This window comes from Chelonoidis abingdonii, chromosome 17, assembly GCF_003597395.2.
Source record: "Chelonoidis abingdonii isolate Lonesome George chromosome 17, CheloAbing_2.0, whole genome shotgun sequence".
In the NCBI taxonomy this organism is placed as follows: Eukaryota; Metazoa; Chordata; order Testudines; family Testudinidae; genus Chelonoidis; species Chelonoidis abingdonii.
The window spans coordinates 10,463,859-10,481,474 of record NC_133785.1 but is presented as its reverse complement, the minus strand read 5'-3'; the positions used below and the strand labels follow the sequence as shown (position 1 = coordinate 10,481,474).

General features: G+C 59.6%; 2 protein-coding genes and 1 long non-coding RNA gene across 3 annotated transcripts in view; 2 read left to right on the top strand and 1 right to left on the bottom strand.

The window, feature by feature from the left end:
- The window catches only part of LOC116838828 (sodium/calcium exchanger 1), a 144,049-nt gene that overhangs the window by 11,280 nt on the left and 115,153 nt on the right, over positions 1 to 17,616 (top strand). The gene's annotated exons all lie outside the window — the stretch shown is intronic.
- On the top strand, positions 1,132 to 6,469 carry LOC116838853 (uncharacterized). The gene is made up of 3 exons (XR_004376994.2): positions 1,132 to 1,219; positions 3,929 to 4,107; positions 6,391 to 6,469. It is a non-coding gene; the product is annotated as an uncharacterized LOC116838853 (long non-coding RNA).
- On the bottom strand, positions 1,181 to 15,839 carry RPS6KA4 (ribosomal protein S6 kinase A4). Its single transcript, XM_032804329.2, has 17 exons — positions 15,669 to 15,839; positions 13,186 to 13,257; positions 12,721 to 12,939; positions 11,429 to 11,544; positions 10,578 to 10,685; positions 10,110 to 10,190; positions 9,584 to 9,687; positions 9,046 to 9,196; positions 8,323 to 8,484; positions 7,644 to 7,769; positions 7,354 to 7,487; positions 6,787 to 6,880; positions 6,386 to 6,556; positions 6,006 to 6,197; positions 4,430 to 4,589; positions 3,446 to 3,609; positions 1,181 to 3,132 (listed from the first exon to the last, which is right to left on the bottom strand). The coding sequence occupies exons 1-17, from the start codon at positions 15,715 to 15,717 to the stop codon at positions 2,923 to 2,925; spliced, it is 2,313 nt and encodes a 770-aa protein (XP_032660220.1). The 5' UTR covers positions 15,718 to 15,839; the 3' UTR covers positions 1,181 to 2,922.

Genomic DNA, 17,616 nt, shown 5'->3' with positions numbered 1-17,616 from the left:
TTCACCCTAGGCCAAAGCAGGTGGTGCAGCAGCAAAAAGTTAGTATGACCTCATGTAAATGTCTGGGTCAGGACTTGAACCTAGGTTTCTTAGAGGCTAGGGCATGTCCTAACCATTAGGCTATGCTCTTTTTCCCCCTATCATGCTGTACTCCTTCTAGGAGTCTGTCTTGTCCCTGTTCTCTCCACTGCTGTTTAAAACAGATTCCTATCTAGCTGGTGCAATGATAGGGGCTAGATGCAATTTTTTTTTTTAGGAATATAGCCCAGTGATTCTCTATTGTGTAGCTTGAACTCCTCTTAACACTGCTAGTGTCTAGTGAAGCTACTATCTAGATAATCCATTGTTGATACTCACTGGCACTACTGAAAAAAAATTGTGACTTGTAAAATATGCTATTTGTATACTAAACTAGAACCCTCTTACACCAGTATCAGTAGTTCCATTCTCACCAGTGCCATATCTTGATAAAAGCTTCAATACATACTACCGACAAGCCAGCTTCATGCATTGTTGGTTACTGTAGGCAGTGTTAGCAGGACTTCAATTGTGCAACCTGTCACAACAGGCTACTATCCAGCACCAATCACTGTGCTAAAAGCCAGCTGCAGCTAGTCCTGCTAACACTGCCTGCAGTAACTATATTTTTGTACAGTTGATTATGCTATGCCGGGTGAGACAGTAGCCATTAAGCTGGCCTGTGGATAGTGGGGCTGGCACCTCCTTCCTACTGCACAGGCCTTCTTCAAAGACTTAAAAAGAGTAGGAGGCGGGGGCCTAGTTGCAAGGACCAGAGTGGAGCTCAGGCCTCGCTGACTGTACCAGTGATACCCAACTCAAAGCCTCCCCAAGCTTCACCTGTTCTGAACCCCTAGCTGTGGGAGCGGCGCCAGCTGCATTTATACTGACACCTCTCACCTCATTGGCCACGGTCAGACACAATGACAGCTGGCCCCGCCCCACGGAAATACTCATAAATGGGGGTGGCGCGCGCAGAAACACCTGAGCAAGCAGGCACGTGGCCACGTTCTTGGGCTGCTCGGCTTCCCTGTGCCGAGAAGCGGCGTCCGGGACCTGCCGCCGCGGCCAGCTCCGGCGCCCCCAGGGGGCTTGAGATGGGCGCTGATTCCCGTCATGCCCAGCGGCAGCCCAAGGAGCAGCGCTACCCGCACAGACTCGATGGCGTCAGAGGAGTTTTATTCTCAAATACAAAATACAGGTGGTTCGCTCAGACAGATGAGAGGCGGCCCCCTGGGCGGGGCTGCAGGAGCTGGGGGGTCCCCCAATCTCACGTCATCCTAAAGACTGGGGCCCCGCCCCTCCCTTCTAAGTGCAACTGCCGGGAGCGTGGGGGTGGGGGGGTCTCGCACAACTGCCCACACCCCGAAATCCTCAGCCCCGGAGTCTGAGCTGCTCCCAAGGGACAGAAACCAGGGAGCTGCGGGGGGCTGCTCAGACAGCCCCTGCTCCTACCCAACCCCGAGTGGGGCGGAGAGACGAGGGGCGGGAAAGGGCAGCTGCAGGAACAGACGCGAGCCAGCCCTTCCCGCACACCTAAAGGGGGCGGGGAGAGGAACACAGAAGATGGCAGCACCCGGGAAGTGGGATGAACTCAAGCCCTCTCTCCCTCATTCTGGCCTCTGACTCCCTCTCCCCCCCCCCCCAACAATCTTTGGAGGAGCCAATTGCACAAACACCCCTTAAAGTGACTGATTCAGGCCCCACCCCAGTAAGCTTTTTCTGCCCATGCTTCCCCTTCACCTGGCTTGCTCTGAAGGGACAGTCTGGGGTTTAATTTGCTTGGGGGGTAGCTTGCTTTAGCCTCACTCCCAGCTGGCGAGGAAGGGAGGGGGCCTGTACTGTGAGACCACCCCAAGCACCCACCCCAACATTTTTAGTTTAAAAATAGATAGAAATTTCTGTCTCAATATAAAAAAACCTCTTCCCTTCCCTTCTCCCCCCACTCCAATCTTATCCAGGGGTGCAATTCTAGCCCCTCCCTTGCAGGGACTAAATGTGGGGTACTGTTCACCTCCCTCCCATGTGCTCCAGTGCTCAATGGGGTTCCTGCCCCATTCCCCCACAGCAGGGATATCAGATTAGCAATGGCCCTGGGAGATGGGGGAGACATTGATTGGGCCATCACCTGGGTCTGGCCCCTTGTGCTGGGACCCTCCCCCAGCATGCAGCCCTGACGCGAGATGGTGCCCTATGCTGCTTGCCTGCCATCCCGCCAAAAATAAAAGGATTAAAAGAAATATCAATCCCCCACCCCACCCGTCTTTGGCTGGGCTAAGGTGACCCTACCGGTCTGACCACTTCTCATTCCAGCCCCAGAGCCTGGCTGAAGGGACCTGCCCTCAGATCTTAAGGGGTGGTGGTGGTGGCAGTATTCACAGGATCACCATCCCTTGTAGGGAACAGCTTTCCCTTCCCCTGCAATAGTGGTACTGACTTCCATGGGGTGCGGTGGGGCAACCCTGAACTGTCAGTGGCAGAGATGGACACTAGTCTGACCTGGAAGCCAAGCGGGGTATGTCTCTTAGAACAGCTCCACAGTCTGGGGTGGATGCTCCTTGTCCTATGGCCCCCACACCTGCCCCACAAACCACCACCCATAATCACCCCAGGGCTACCCCACTTACCTGTCAACCCAAAGACCACCCCCACTTTAACTCCAGGGGACTTCACTGAGACAACCCGCTATGGCCCCCAGACATACACAGGGCAACCTCCAGGTTTAAATCAAAATGAAAAAAACAAAACCAAGACGAATGAAAAAACATGTCCACATGGGGGAGAGGGGAAAGAATGCCCCCAAAAGAGGCTCACCCCCCAAAAAAATCCCAAATGAGATACCCACCCACATTCTCCCCCACAAGCAACAGAGACAATAAATAGCCCCCCCCCAACCCACAGGCGCTACGAGGGGGGGTTGTGGCGGCGGCCAGCTGGTTTGGGGCGGGGCGGCCGGGCGGGGAGTGCTGAGGAGGAGCCAGAAGAGGAGGAGGAGGAGGAGCTCCGCCGGGCCTCTGCCCCTGTGCTTGACATCTTCAGCTTGCGGCGCTTGGCCAGGGGGGCATTCTCCACGCTCTTCAGGAAGAAGCCCTCGCGCTTGCCCTTGTTGAAGGCCTGGGGGTCAAGATATTGGGGGTGGAGGACAGGATGAGACCCAGAGATTCACCCCCCAAACTTCTCCCTACCCTGGTCTGTTCTGTCCCCATCCCCATATGGCCTATTCCCCATCCCCACTACTATTCAGATGCTCACCTCTCCCTGCCTGATACTATCCTTCCCAAAAGCCTCAACTCATCCCCCCACCCCTGCCTAAGAGCCAGTCCCAACATGAGGGAGATTCAGCCAGCCCCCCCGCCTCCAAGGCTGCCTCCTCCACCACCACCAACCAAGCTCCCTCATGGCCATGCACCAGACTCTCCCCCCTCACCATGAAGGCGGCGTTGACCCCTGAGCGCACGGCAGGCCCTGAGGACTCCAGGATGTCAGGGGTCATGAGCGGGGTGGAGGAGAGGGCGCTGCCGTCCTGCAGCCACTCGCTGTAGCGCAAAGTCGACATCTTCAGCCGCTTGGAAGGGTCCACGGTCAGCAGCCCTGGGGGTGGGGGAAGGGGAACACACCCATGGGTTAGTGATGGGAGGGGCATGAGCTGGATGGCACTTCCCCAGCCCTTCCCCTGGGGCTGGGGGGAAGCAATACCCCACCCCCACATACAGTGATAACGATGGCCATATCTGTGACCAGCTGCGATTGCCAGGAATCCCAAGTTATGACACAGCTCTTTCTAAGCAAGCACATTTATTCTAAAGGTGAAAGCATGACAGTTCCTACCTCCTGCTAAAGGCTTCACAGAGAGCACCCACCCAATCTAACTGGGGCCTCAGCACGGTAAAGTTCTTCCAACCGTTCCCAGGAAGGACTGGGCCCCGCCTTGGGCAGAAAGGTCTGACCATTTGCTGGATCACAAAGCAGCTCCGAGTCAGTTTAAACTCAGACTATTTATCCAAAGAGTCTCCTCTTGGTCTGTTGGTCCTGGAGAATCCCATCTGAACCAGTCTATGCAGCCTCTCCAGGGCGAGGGACCCCTCTGGGGTGAGTGAATTTGCCTAATGACCCCTGCCCCACTCCTGCTATTCTTTGATCTGGGAGGGCTGTGGTTCCCCCTCCCCCATGGAATTACACAATCCCTGGCCCACAATGATTCAGAAACTTAATACAAAGCTATTACAGGAAATTGCCAGATTCACACATGCCACCTCCCCCGCCTCTTGGGAGAGGGGTTTCCCAAGCCCCACAGCACCCCTTCCATCTGAGGTGGAGTGAGGGATACACCAGCCCCACAGGTTCTCACTCCCCCAACCCTTGGAACAGAGTCCTATATATTGACCCTTTATATATCATGCCTCCCCCTCACCTCTGACTAGCTCTTTGGCCTCCTCGGAGACCCCCCTCCAGGCCTCGCCCTCCAGTGAGAACTGCCCCTCCTTGATCTTGTGCATGATCTCAGCCGCATGGGTCAGCGCGCCACCCTCCTGGCTGCTCTGGAAAGGCACCTGTCCGGACAGCATGGTGTACTGGGGGGTGGGGTGAGAGACAGTGGAGTGGGGTTGTTACCAGACAGTCTGGGTGAAGCTGACTCAGGGCAAACATCAGCAAGCTACCCTAAGGGGGTGATCCCCCAGCCCCCCAAATCCCCTCCCCCATACTGGGGACCCAGCCCTTCCCCTGGGAAGGGGGTGATCTCGCAGCCCCAGGCACCACCAACCCACAAGTGTGGCGCAGAGCTGAGCATTTGCTTTTTAAGGGCTCAGAGAGGAACTGAGATTGTGGAAGTGGCTGAGATACCCCAGTACAGACTTCTGCTTTCATGCATTTCCCTTCCCCTTACTCTGGAGTAAGCCTCACCAGGCAACACGCCCTCACTAACACCCCTCAAGGCCCAACAGCTCTTCAGGACATGGTACTGTTACTCCAGAGTCGGGGTGGGTTTAGGACTTGGCACTAACTGTCCCGTGCTTGGTGCACCAACTCTTGGAGTTAGGTGACTGCGGCAGAACAGCAACTTCTGTTATAAAAAAAATCAGTTTCTAGGCATCATGGTTTGGGGGAAAAGCTGGAAAATGTGAGACACCTGCCCTGAGTCTGCGGAGAGCCTGAGCCGATCACTGGGGTGAGGAGGGGGGAAGCTGCCCTGAGCAGAACTGATGCAGAGACCCCTGCCTCAGTCTGCAGACAGCCTGAGCTGATCGCTTGGGGAGAGGAGGAGCTGTCTGAGCATAACTGACACAGAGATGTGTGCCTGAGTCTGCCAAGAGCCTGAGCCCATCACTCAGAGAGGGGAGCTGCCCTGGGTATCCCAATGGGATGTTCAATCCCAGCTTTACTGCTCTGGGGGGCCCTGCCAACCCCACGCTGCAGGGCTGTGGGCGTCTCACAGGACCGCCCCTCCCCCCCAAGCAAGGAATTCCTCAGAAAAGCACAGGGGGGCCTGCTGCCATTCCCAGGAGTGGTAGGAGAAGAGGGGGGCCTCCGGACAGCCCCACTCCATGTGTGGACAGGATTATAATTGTGGGCGGAGCTGAAGTTGAGCCTTGGCAGCCTGTTCTTTGACCCTAGTGGGAGGGGAGGATTAACCCTTTATTTCCTCCCCTCATCTCCCACCCTGACCCTGGAGTAAAACGCCTTTATCCTTCCTCTCCTCTGGCGGGCAGGAGGCCAGACTTGCTCATGCAGCAGGACATGCAACAAAGCTGTTAGGACTTCCCCTCCTTCCAGTAGGACTCTGTGGACTGGGGGGCTGGGGGAGCGCCACCGTGTGGTTACATTCTTCAGTCCGGAAATCATTCACCACTGGGGTGGAGCACACAGGGCTTATACAGCACCAGCAGGGAGACTGGGACCCTTCCAGATCCCTGGGATCGTAATGCCCCCTTCCCTGTAGGGATCTGGGGTGCTTTTGTACTCAGTGCTGGGCTCCCCGCTATGCATACCAGGATGACACCGAGGCTCCAGAGGTCGCAGGACTCATCATAGCCCTCGTCAGTGAAGAGCTCGGGGGCGGCATACTGCAGCGTGAAGCAAGGCGTCTGCATGGGCTGTGAGCCTGAGGGGCGCAGGCGGGCAAAGCCGAAGTCAATCACTTTCACTGGGGCACCCTCTGACTCGTCAGCATATAGGATGTTCTGGGGAACAGCAGGAGGATGGAGCCTTGAGCTCCTGGGGCACAGCATCTGCCCCCAGGGCCCGCATCCCAAAACCCCAGCATCCCAACTGCCCAGGCCCTACACCCCTATTCCCCCAACATTTTACCCTAGTCATGCACCCAGTCTCCTGAGGCCCTGCCCCACAAACCTATTCCCATTCCCCATACCTCAGGTTTGAGGTCCCGGTGCACCACGCCAACGTCGTGCATGAAGCTGACAGCTGACACCAGGCTGCGCATGATCTGACTGGCCTCCGACTCGCTGAAATGCTGCTTCTTCTTGATGCGGTCAAGGAGCTCACCCCCTCGCAGCAGCTCCATCACCAGGTACGTGTGGTACTGCCCAGGGAGAGGGGAGGGGGATCACTGAGCAGAGGGGGATCCAGCAACACGGAGACACTGCCTCCTAAGATGCAGCTGCTTCAGGTGGGGTACAGGGGCTAGATTCACAGGGATCCCTCGCCCAGCACTGAGATGCAGCCACTTCTGGGGTGGGGCATGGGGGTTGTTGATGCGTGGGGAAGAAGGGGTGTGCTGGTCCCAGGGGGTGCTGAGGGGGAAGGGGATACCTGGTCATGATGCACCTCGTGTAGTTTGACGATGTTGGGGTGAGACTCACACAGCTGCAAAGCCATCACCTCTCTCTGGGTGTTCACCTCCATCCTGGGGAGAAGGGGGAGGGAAACGTTAGCTGAGGCTCCGGAGAACTGCACTGCGGGATGGGGGAAGGAAAGGACCCAAAGAAGGTAGTTGGGGGAAGAGGAATGGGACAGCAAGGGGGTGGGAGGAGTGTTCAGGGGAAGGGAGATGACGGGAAGGGAGGGAAGGCAGCAGGGGAGAGCATGGAGCGGGGGTCTGGTGGCTGAAAGGGGGAATCTGGAGGTGGTGGGAGGGTCCCATAAAGGGTGATAGAGGACAGTGGAGAGCCTAGGAGTCAGTGATGGTGGGGGACAAAGTCTGGAGTGAGGGGGCCCCCACGTAATGCCACGGATGAGTCTGAGGAGGCACCTGTGGGAGGTCGGGGAAGCACCTGGAGAGTTGTTTTAGGAGCAGGAGTGGGGGTGTTCCCATGGGAGCCGGGGGTTGGTTGCCATAACAGCTGGAGTATGGGGGGGTTGCCAGGGGAGCACCCCCACCTCTTGCTGATGATCTTGACAGCGAATTGGGTGCCACCCTGACGCTGCTGACATCGGCGACACACCGAGAAGCTGCCCTCGCCCAGTGCTGCTTCCTTCAGGTCCATGTCATAGAGCTGGAAGAATGAAGAATCCTGGGGGAAGAAGGGGGGGGAGCATTAGCAGTGCTCACTGCTGGGGAGGGACGCCCTGATGAGGAATCCCGCTTCTGCTAAGGCCCCTCCTTCACCCATTACCCAGGTGCCCCTACCACTCCCACCAAGCCTGGGTCACTCAGGGGGCTCCTCTACCTTTATCATGGCGCTGCGTGCCACGGCAGCACTGCCTGGGCGCTCCCCGCTCAGTGCCAGCTCCAGCACATCCGTGGTGACGGCGTTGTGGTTGAACAGGATAGAGGGAGCGATGAAGGAGTAGCCCTGAAAGAGGGCAGGAGAGAAGGATAAGACTGGGGTGGGGGGGGGGGAGCCTGCAGACATCTCCATGGCTACAGCACCCAATGGAGACTCCCTGCACTCCCCCATGGGTCTGGTGGATGCAGGAGATTCCCCACACACACCAGACAGCCCCCCCACTCTTGTAAGTGAGAGCAAGAGATTCAAGAACCAGTGCCCTCTGCCAGGGCACAGAGCTCAGCCACCACACGCACAAGGCTGGCGGGGGGAGGGAATAGGAGGGCAGGGGTCTCGCCTGGAAGACCTGGTCCCGGTTGGGGGGGTTGTGCTGACAGGTGAGCACAAGAGAGGGCGAGTGGTGAGGGAACCTCAGCAGAGGGCTCACCTGGAAGACGTGGTCCAGGTTGGGGGGAGGCTCCAGTGGACAAGTACACCCAAAGGGGGGGTTGGGGAAACCTCGAGCGGGGTCTCACTGGGAAGATGCAGTCCAGGTTGGGATGGTTCCAGCAGGCAAGTGCACAGGAAGCTGGGTGTTGCTGTGGGATCCCAGCTGGGAGTGGGGGGGAGAGTCTCTCACCTGGAAGACGCGGTCCAGGTTCGGGGGGGTCCCAGCGGGCGAGTAGACGGGCTCCAGGCGGGTGAACTCCTCGGCAAAGTTGCGCACGTCCAGCTCGCTGCGGACGATGGGTTTGAACGGAGCCTTCACCCGCTGCGCAGCCAATTCCACCCAGTCCAGGCCCTAGGGGAACACGAGGGTCGGTGTGGCGGGGAGGTGAGTGGGGAAAGGGGTCTAATGGGGGGACTGGTCCAGCACAGGGCCAGAGCCTAGCTGGGGGCAGGGGGGGCCACCTCTCAGATTTGAAGCTGTGTGTGTGGTGAGTGGGCCTGCCCAGGCTGGGGGGGAGACCTGCCAGGGGGGACTGGAGGGCATCTTGTCTGGGGTGCACTTGAGGCTCTTTTCCAGGTGTGAGAGCGCTGTGTGGGGATCCCTGGCCAACATAAAGGATGGGAGGGGGGAGGAACGTGGCCAGGGGGCCCTGCTGACAGGGGCAGTAGGTGATGAGGCTGTATGTGGGGCCTCTCCTGGGGCAAGGGGGTAAATGTGAGAGGGTCCCTGCATGGGATGGAGGAGCTGTGGGGACGAGGCCAGGATTCCTACCCGAGGGGGCTGCACTGGGGGACCCTGCTGGGAAAGGGGGTTGTGCCCAGGCTGTGGGGAGCCATGCTGAGGGTCTTGAGCCATGTGTGAGCGGGCTGTGGCCAGGGTGGGGGTGTCTCTCTCTCCCCCCTACCCCTTCACCTTGAAGAAGGGGTGCGCCTTGATATCCTGCGCCCCATTGGGCCCCGAGCCCAGGCGTTTTTTGGGGTCCTTGCACAGCAGCTTCTGCAGCAGGTCGCGGGCCACGGGGCCGATGACAGTGGGGAACGGGGGCTGGCATTTGAGGATGCGTCTGCGGCACAGACAGCTCTGTTACCCAGCAGCCCCTGCCAATCCCCCTCCCCACTCCACATTACCCAGCAGTCCCTGCCAATCCCCTTCCCAACCCCTATTACCCAACTGCCCGTCAGTCCTCCCTTCTTGCCCCCCCGTTACCCAGCAACCCCTGCCAATCCCCCTCCCCACCCCACATTACCCAGCTGCCCCTGCCAATCCCCCCCTTGCCATTACCCAGCTGCCCCTGCCAATCCTCCCTTCCTGCCCCGTTACTCAGCAGCCCCTACCAATCCCCCTCCCCACTCCCGTTACCCAGCAGTCCCTGCCAATCCTCCTTTGCCATTACCCAGCTGCCCCTGCCAATCCTCCCTTCCTGCCCCCGGTTAACCAGCAGCCCCCTCACTTGGATACTTCGGCCTGTGTGTTCTTCTCCCCCTCCAGTGTAAAGGGCGAGGCCCCTGTCAGCAGCTCAAACATCAGAATCCCCAGGCTCCACCAGTCGACGGACTGTGGAGGAGAGGGGGGGTGATGAGCCAGAAACCCCCCAAGACTGACCCCACCTCCCACTGCCAGGGAGGGGGCAGTGAACCTGGAATGACACCCTCCCCCCAGCAGACAGCCTCCCCTCCTGGGGTGGGAGTGACAAGCTGACACCCCCCTGCCAGCCAGCCCCCCATTTGCCTGCCATGCCCAGCTCCCCCCTTCTCACTTCACCCTCTCCGGCTTCCTCACTGCTCTTTGCCACTCCCTCCAACCTTACTGTGCCCCCTCAGCCATGCCTTTCCCCCGCTCCCCCCACTCCTTTCATCTTGCCATGCCCCCCCCACTTCTCCCACCCTCTTCTCCCCCATCACTATGCCCCCTATGGAACCCTTGGTTCCCTTGCCATATACCTCCCTCCCCACCACACCCTGCCCGCCCCTGCTCACCTTCCCATGCCCTGACTTGCTGCGGATGATCTCAGGGGCCATGTACTCGATGGTGCCACAGAAGGAGAAGGTGCGATCTTTCTGTGGGGGAAGGGTGAGAAGAATGGGGGGGGGTGCCAAGGTCCAGCTATGGAGCCCCCACAAGGAAGAGGGGCTGCACCCCTCCCTAGGCCCCAAACACCAGTGACCAGGGGACGGGGCAAAGAGACACCCCCCTTGGGAAGCAAAGAGATTCTCCCCTACTTTTCATCAGAAAGATGAGGGAAGGGCACAGAGTGAAGGCAGGGAGATCCTTGTGGGGAGGAGCAAATTCCTGGAGGCAGAATGAGGGGAGTCTCCAGGGGAAGGATATTGTGAGATCCCCAGGGGCAGGGTGAGGGGATGGGGCAGGAGTCCCCAGGGGCAGGATATTGAGGTGCCCAGGGGAGGTTATGGGGGATCATCAGGGGCAGAGTGGGGGTGTCTGACCTCCTCAGTGAGGAACTCCTTGCTGAGGCCAAAGTCAGTGAGCACCACGTGCCCTTCGCTGTCCAGCAGGATGTTCTCCAGCTTCACATCCCGATAGATGATGCCCAGCTGCAGATGACACAGCTTCAGAATGAGCATTCCCAAAGCCTGCATCCCCCAGGTTCACCCACAACATGGCTCCTCAGTGCCCATCTGACCTGGAGTGCCATCCTCCAAGAACCTCTACAGGACAGCACCCCCATAGCCCCCGTGGCAAAGCCCAAGATCCCCCCAGCAACCCCTGAAGGACAGCACCCCCATACACCCTGTGGCACGGCTCAGGAACCCCTACAGGATAGCACCCCCATTGCCCCTGTGGCACAGCCCGAGAGCCCCCTAGGAATCCCTGAAGGACAGCACCTCCCTTGCCCCTGTGGCACAGCCCAAGAACCCCCAGGAACCCCTACAGGATAGCACCCTCATAGGCCCTGTGGCATGGCCTGAGAGCCCTACAGGACAGCATCCCCATAGCCCATGTGGCATGTACCAACAGCTGCCCAGGAACCACTACAGGACAGCACCCCCACAGAACCTGTGGCACGGAGGGAGAGCCCCCTAGGAACCGCTACAGGACAGCACCCCCATAACCCCTGTGGCATGGTCCAAGAGCCCCCAAGGAACTGCCTACAGAACAGCACCCCCGTATTCCCTGTGGCATGACCCCTCAGAGCCCCTCCATAGCAGAAGAGTCTACCTGGTCTTTGGCATTTCCTCTCCAGATATTTCCCATCCCCCTAGAACATGCACCTCCTGGAAAGCAGATCTCCCCCCGCTCCACCCCCTAGACACACACACCCCGCCCCCCCCGCAACCTTGTGCAGATGCTCCAGTGCCAGCACGATCTCACCGGCGTAGATCCGCACCTCCTCCTCCTTGAAATGATCGCGCTGGTACAAATGGGTGAAGAGCTCCCCACCACTCACATAGTCTGCAGGGTGGGGGGTGGGGGAGGACAGGGAGTGAGAACCCAGCACCACCAGCCAGTCCCCTACCCACCCCCAGACCCTCTCAGCTTGGTCTGGATTCCCTCACACCCTATGGCACGGGAGGGTGCTGTATGCTTCCCCTATCGCTCCACCCTCACTGCCTCTGCCCCAGGAAAACCTGAGCGGGGTGTTAAAAGGAAAATTTTCCGTAAAAGCTTGTTGCTGGAAGAAAATTTTTTATTTTTTATCAAAAAACCAAATGATGCACCATACTCCTATCCCTCTCCTCCCACTGGTGGTAGTGTCATGAGTTCCTGGCTGTGGTGCATCCTGGGAGATATTGTTTGGGTGCCTCACACACTTATTCTAATCGGTCAGCCAAGTTCCCTGGTTGAACCACATCTCCCACAATGCACCACAGCCTCCCCTTGCTGACTGGCTTGAGCTCCTCATGGGAGCTGTAGGTCAGTTGCCTCACACACCACCATTCTCCTCTATAGGCTAAGCTCCCTGGCCAGACTACACCTCCCATAATGCATCATAGATTCCCCCCCCTCTACTGGAGACACTAGGTGGTGTATCAGAAGCCACTAGCCTGGTGCACCATGGGAAATATAGTCCAACCAGGGTGCACAATGCCTTAACAGGGAATGAACAGACAGGTTATTATCAAGTGATCCATCCCCTGTCACCCAATCCCAGTTTCTGGCAAACAGAGGTTAGGGACATCATTCCTGCCCATCCTGGCTAATTGCCACTGATGGACCTATCCTCCATGAATCTATCTAGCTCCCTTCTGAACCTCATTATAGTATTGTCCTTCACAACACCCTCTGGCAAGGAGTTCCAGAGTTTGACAGTGCACTGCGTGAAAAAATACTTTCTTGTGTTTGTTTTAAACCTGATACCTATTAATTTCATTTGGTGGCCCCTTGTTCTTGTATTAGGTGCTTGTACTATGTTTTCATCAAATATTAAACGTGGAAAACAACACTGGTCTTTCTCCAGCTCCACCTACTGCCACACCCTAGGGTCTCCCTGCTCCCCCACCTGCTGGGTCCCATTTTCCTACCATTCCCATTCCCTTGGATCCACTCTGCATCTGGCATCTGCCACATCCCATCCCCTGGGTCCCAGCTCCCCATCCTCCCCTGGTCCCTCCCAGGGTTCCCCCATACCTAGGATGAGGTGCAGCTTGGAGCCAGTCTGGAAGGCATAGTGCAGGGTCACTAGGAAGGGCGATGCCCGCACATGCTCCAGCACGGCCCGCTCAGTGCGTGTGTGCTCTGTGGTCTTGGCCTTCTGCACAATGGCCGCCTTGCGCAGCACTTTCATGGCATACAGCTTCCCCATGTCGTGGCCTGTCATCTTGCGCACCAGGAACACTTTTCCGTATGCTGGGGGATACAGAAGGGTATCAGAGGGGGACATCAGAAGGATCCCAGGAGACTGGGGAGATGATGGAACTCAGGAAAGTGGGGATGGGAGCAGCAGGCTCAGGGAGGAAGGGGACCTTCCTATAGGCTGGGGAGAGAGGGGATTGATGGGCAGTGCCCCATCCCATTGGGAGGAGGAATGGGGGCACAGCCCCCCAGTGCCCCCTGTGCCCCTCCCCATGGCACAACCCCGTGTTCCCCACTCACCTCCAGTCCCCAGCACCTTGAGTAGTTCAAAGTTCTCCATGCCAACTTTCTCTTCATGGCCAGTCAGGTTTGCTAGCATAGAGACAAGGTTATGAGGATGGGGGTCAAAGCCAGCCTGGGGCCCAGTGCCACTCCTCCCACCTGCTCACCACAAACCTTACCCGTCACCTCCTCCCTCATTGTTCTACCGCACGGGCCCACACACCTCACCCCCTCATCTCATGCAACAGGCCAATACCCCCTGCCTTGTCCCCCCACCTCATCCGAAACCCTCACCTATGGGCCCATGCCCCCTCCCTCCCACATGCACACCCAGCTCAGGCCCATCCTCCCACCTTCCACTCCAGCCTCATCCCATCCCCCCACTAAATGTCCCCACCTTACCACCCATCCTGCTGCACCTCAGTCCCCACCCCCAGTCTCAGTCTCTCCCCCAGGGATGGGTGGGGTCAGGGTGTAGTGAGGAGGAGCCCCCATTTCCTGCCAGTGACTCACAACAGCTTTGGTGCCAAGGGGATGGGCAGGCCCAGGTCCAACAACTCCCATCCCCACAGACACCCTGGGACCAAGCCAGGATGAGGGAAATTGTGAGGGGATCACCCCTCCATTTCCAGGTGGGGACACTGACTCATCCCCCCATATCCCTGTGGTGCTGCCTAGTGGGGATCCTGAATGCTGCCTTCCTCTGTCCTAAAGGGGATTCCCAGAATCAAGGGGGCACCTGGATCTGGTGGCAAATGTGGGGGTTGGAAGTATTAAGTGCCCAGAGAGACATCTCCTTCAGCCCATGGGGATGGCAAGGTGAGGGGCACACCACAACTTCCTGTGAAGGGGGGCACAGAGTTCAGGGTGCAGTGGGGAAATGGGGAGCCTGCAGCTAGGAGGAGGTTGGGGTGAGATCACATACTTAACAACCCCCTTCCCCACCAATTCTGGCCAGATCTCCCTACATCCCCCCACCATACCTCCCCTCCCCCCCCAGGTTCCCCACAGGGTTGCACTAACCTGCCCCTCCAAGCTCCTGGCAGCTGCAAGGAGGCCTCTGCCTCCTCCCCTCAACCCCTTACATGTCCTGGGAGGTCCCAATCCGCCCATGAGACCCTCCTCAGCTGGCACCAAGTGGCAGATACCAGGATGGCCACCTGGCACTGCCCCTCTTGCTCTCTCCTCCATTGCAAAGGCTCCAGGACTCCGGATTGGAGGCTAACCCAGCCCAGAACGGTGAGTGTCCCCTGCCCATCCCCCACCCACTCGGGACAAGGGCTTCCCTTGGGTTTAAACAGGCATCACCCCAGGGGCTGCCATGCAAGAGACCGTAAGGCCCAGGCAGGCAGTGTGAGCTTTCTTGCAGCAGGGCCTAGCTCAGGGCACGTTAGGCATGAGTGTGGCACCAGTGGTGGATGAGAGACCAGTGCCCCGCTTTGGGTGGGTGGGGCAGCTGCCCTCCATGCAGACCTTACCCCATTGCATGTGCGCACACACACCCTGGCTAGCATCCATCCTCCCACACAGGCCCTACCCCAAGCCCAGGTAGTACCCTGCCTCATTGCCCATGTCCCTGGCCACCCCCACTCCCCCAGCAGGCTGTGTCTCATACGCCTCCAGCTCTCCTGAGCCCTCCAAGCTGCCAGTCCCTGGGGAAGGGGGGTGCAGTGACTAATCCCCATCCCCGCTCCCCTGTTACTGCTGCCCACCCACGGGGCTGAGGCTGCACTGATTGGGTGGGGGGGCGATAGGGCTGTAGGGAGAAGAGGGGCAGGGCCAACTTCCCCCCGCCCTGCATGGCTCTGCACTTCCTGTCCCCCAATAGCCACCCTTCTCCCACACCAGTGCCACCAGGGGCCCTGCACCCGGAAAGGTCCCAGGGGACATGCACAGTTCAAACCAATGTCCCCAGCACTGCACCCGTCATCCCCTCTTCCCTGCACCCCAGCTCTGCACCCGCCACCCTCTCCTCCTCCCTGTACCCCGTCACTGCACCCCAGAATTGCACCCGAATCCCCTCCTCCCTGCACTGCACCCGCCGCCACCCCCTTCTCCTCCCTGCAAGCCTGAACTGCACTCGCCACCCCCTCCTTCTCCCGGCACTGCACCCGACTCCCTGCACCCCGGAACTGCACCCGACTCCCCTCCTCCTTGCACTGCACCCGTCACCCCTCCTCCTCTCTGCACCCTGGCACTGCACCCGACTCCCTGCACCCTGGAACTGAACCCGCCACCCCCTCCTCCTCCTCCTCCTCCCTGCACCCCAGCACTGCATCCGTCTCCCCCCTCCCTGCACCCGCCACCCCCTCCTTCTCCCTGCACCCCGGCACTGCACCCGATTCCCCCCTCCCTGCACCCCAGAATTGCAGCACCCCCCCTTCCTCCGCTGCTCTTGGGACCTGCTCCCCCTTCCCCCGAGCCCAGGAACGGCCCCTAACCTGCGCCCCCAAGCCCTCCAGGGCCCCTGCGCCTCGCCGGGCCCGCTCCCCGCCCAGTACCGTCAGTGAGCGGCAGCTCCACCGTCTCCTCCTCTGCCCCGTCCCCCATGGCCGCGCCGGGCCGGGATCTGCTCGGCTCGGCTCGGTTACATGGCCCGGGCCCAGCGCTTCCTGGTGCCGCCGCCGCCTCCGGGCCTGACTCAGGCGGCAGGAATGTGACAGCGAGCGGGGAGCGGAGCAGAGCGCAGGGACCGCCCCGGGGAGGGACCGAGAGACCCCCCCGCGCCCCCGCTCGGGGAAGGAACAGACACCCCCCCCATCCACACCCCTCAGGAACCCCCCGGATCCCGCCCCTGGGAGGGACCGACAGACCCCCTTCACCCCCATAGGGATCCCAGCTCCCCACCCCAGGGAGGGACCAACAGACCTCACCAGATCACTCACCCCAGACAGATCACCCCACAGATGACCCAGATGATCCCCCCATCCTGCCCCCCAGACCCTGGGGAGGGACCGGACACAGGCCTCCACCAGGGACCCTCCACCACCATAGGGAACCCCCATGGATCCTGTCCCCGCTCCCCCAGCCAGGGACTGACAGGTCTCCCTGTCCTCCCCCACTCTGGGGAGGGACAGATAGACCTCACACTTCCTGTGGCCCTCCCAGCCCCCATAGGGAACTCCTTGGTTCCCACACCCCCTGCCCCAGAAAGGTACAGAGAGACCTCCTCACACATTGCCCCAGGGGCATGGTCACACCCTAGGAAATCCCCCAGAATCCCAGACCCCCTGTCCTGGGGAGGGACCAACAGAGATCCCCCCTGCCCCAGGATCCAGCACTCTCCCATGGTTATCCCTGTACCCTCCCTAGGAGTCCCTTCCCTGGATCCCACACTGGAGAGGGATTGACAGACTCACATCCCATAGGGAACTCCCCGCCCCAGGGAGGGATCGCCCCCCCATAGGAACCCCAACCCAGGATCCCACACCCCCTGTCCCAGGGAGGACCAAGCGTCCCCTGCACCCTCCCATGGGCACCCCCCATAGGAAAACCCCATAGGATTCTGCACCCTGCCATGGGGACCCCTCTACCCACATAAGGATCACCTCAGGATCCCAAACCCCTGCCCCAGGGAGGGACCAACTGACCCCCCCCACTCCCTATAGGGAACCCCCCCAGGATCCCACACCCCCTGCCCTGGGGGAGGGACTGACAGACCCTCACCCTCCATAGGGAACCCCCCATGATCCCAAACACCCTGACCAAGGGCAGAACCAACAGACCCCCCCCCCAACGTTCACATACACCTCCCTGAGGACCCTCCTGCACCCCACTCCCATGGACCAACCCCAAAAGGGCACGATCCCACTGTGAGCTCCCTCGCAAACTTGGATTCCCCCACCTGCCTGCCCCATGGATGGAGGGATTCAGGTGGGGGTGGAGGTGTGGAACAGAGTGAGTGAGTGTGTGTGTCTGTACGCGCGTGCAGAGTGCAGTGGGGAGATGGGGAAGGTATTGCAGAGCGGAGGTGCAGTGGGGAGGCGATGAAGAGCTAGTGGGTGCTGTGGAGAGGGGGTACAGAGCAGGGGATGCAGTCGGGAGGTGGTGCAGAGCAGGGGGTACAGAGCTGGTGGGGAGTAGGAGGGTGATGTAGTGCAGAGCAGTGGGGTGCAGTTGGGAGGTGGTGCAGAGCAGGGGGGTGCAGTGGGGAGGTGGTGCAGAGCAGTGGGGTGCAGTGGTGAGGTAGTGCAGAGCAGTGGGTGCAATAAGGAGGTGGGAGGATGCAGTGGGGAAGTGAGGGAGGCCCTAGTGCCCAGGCAGGCAGTGTGAGCTTTCTTGCAGCAGGACCCAGCTCGGGGCATGTTAGGCATGAACAGGAGGTGCAGAGCTGGCAGGGGGATATAGTGGGGAAGAATGGGAGGTAGTGCAGAGCGGGGGTGCAGAGTGGGCGGTGCAGGGGGGAGGTGGGAGGATGCAGTGGGGAGTTGGTGCAGAGCAGAGGATGCA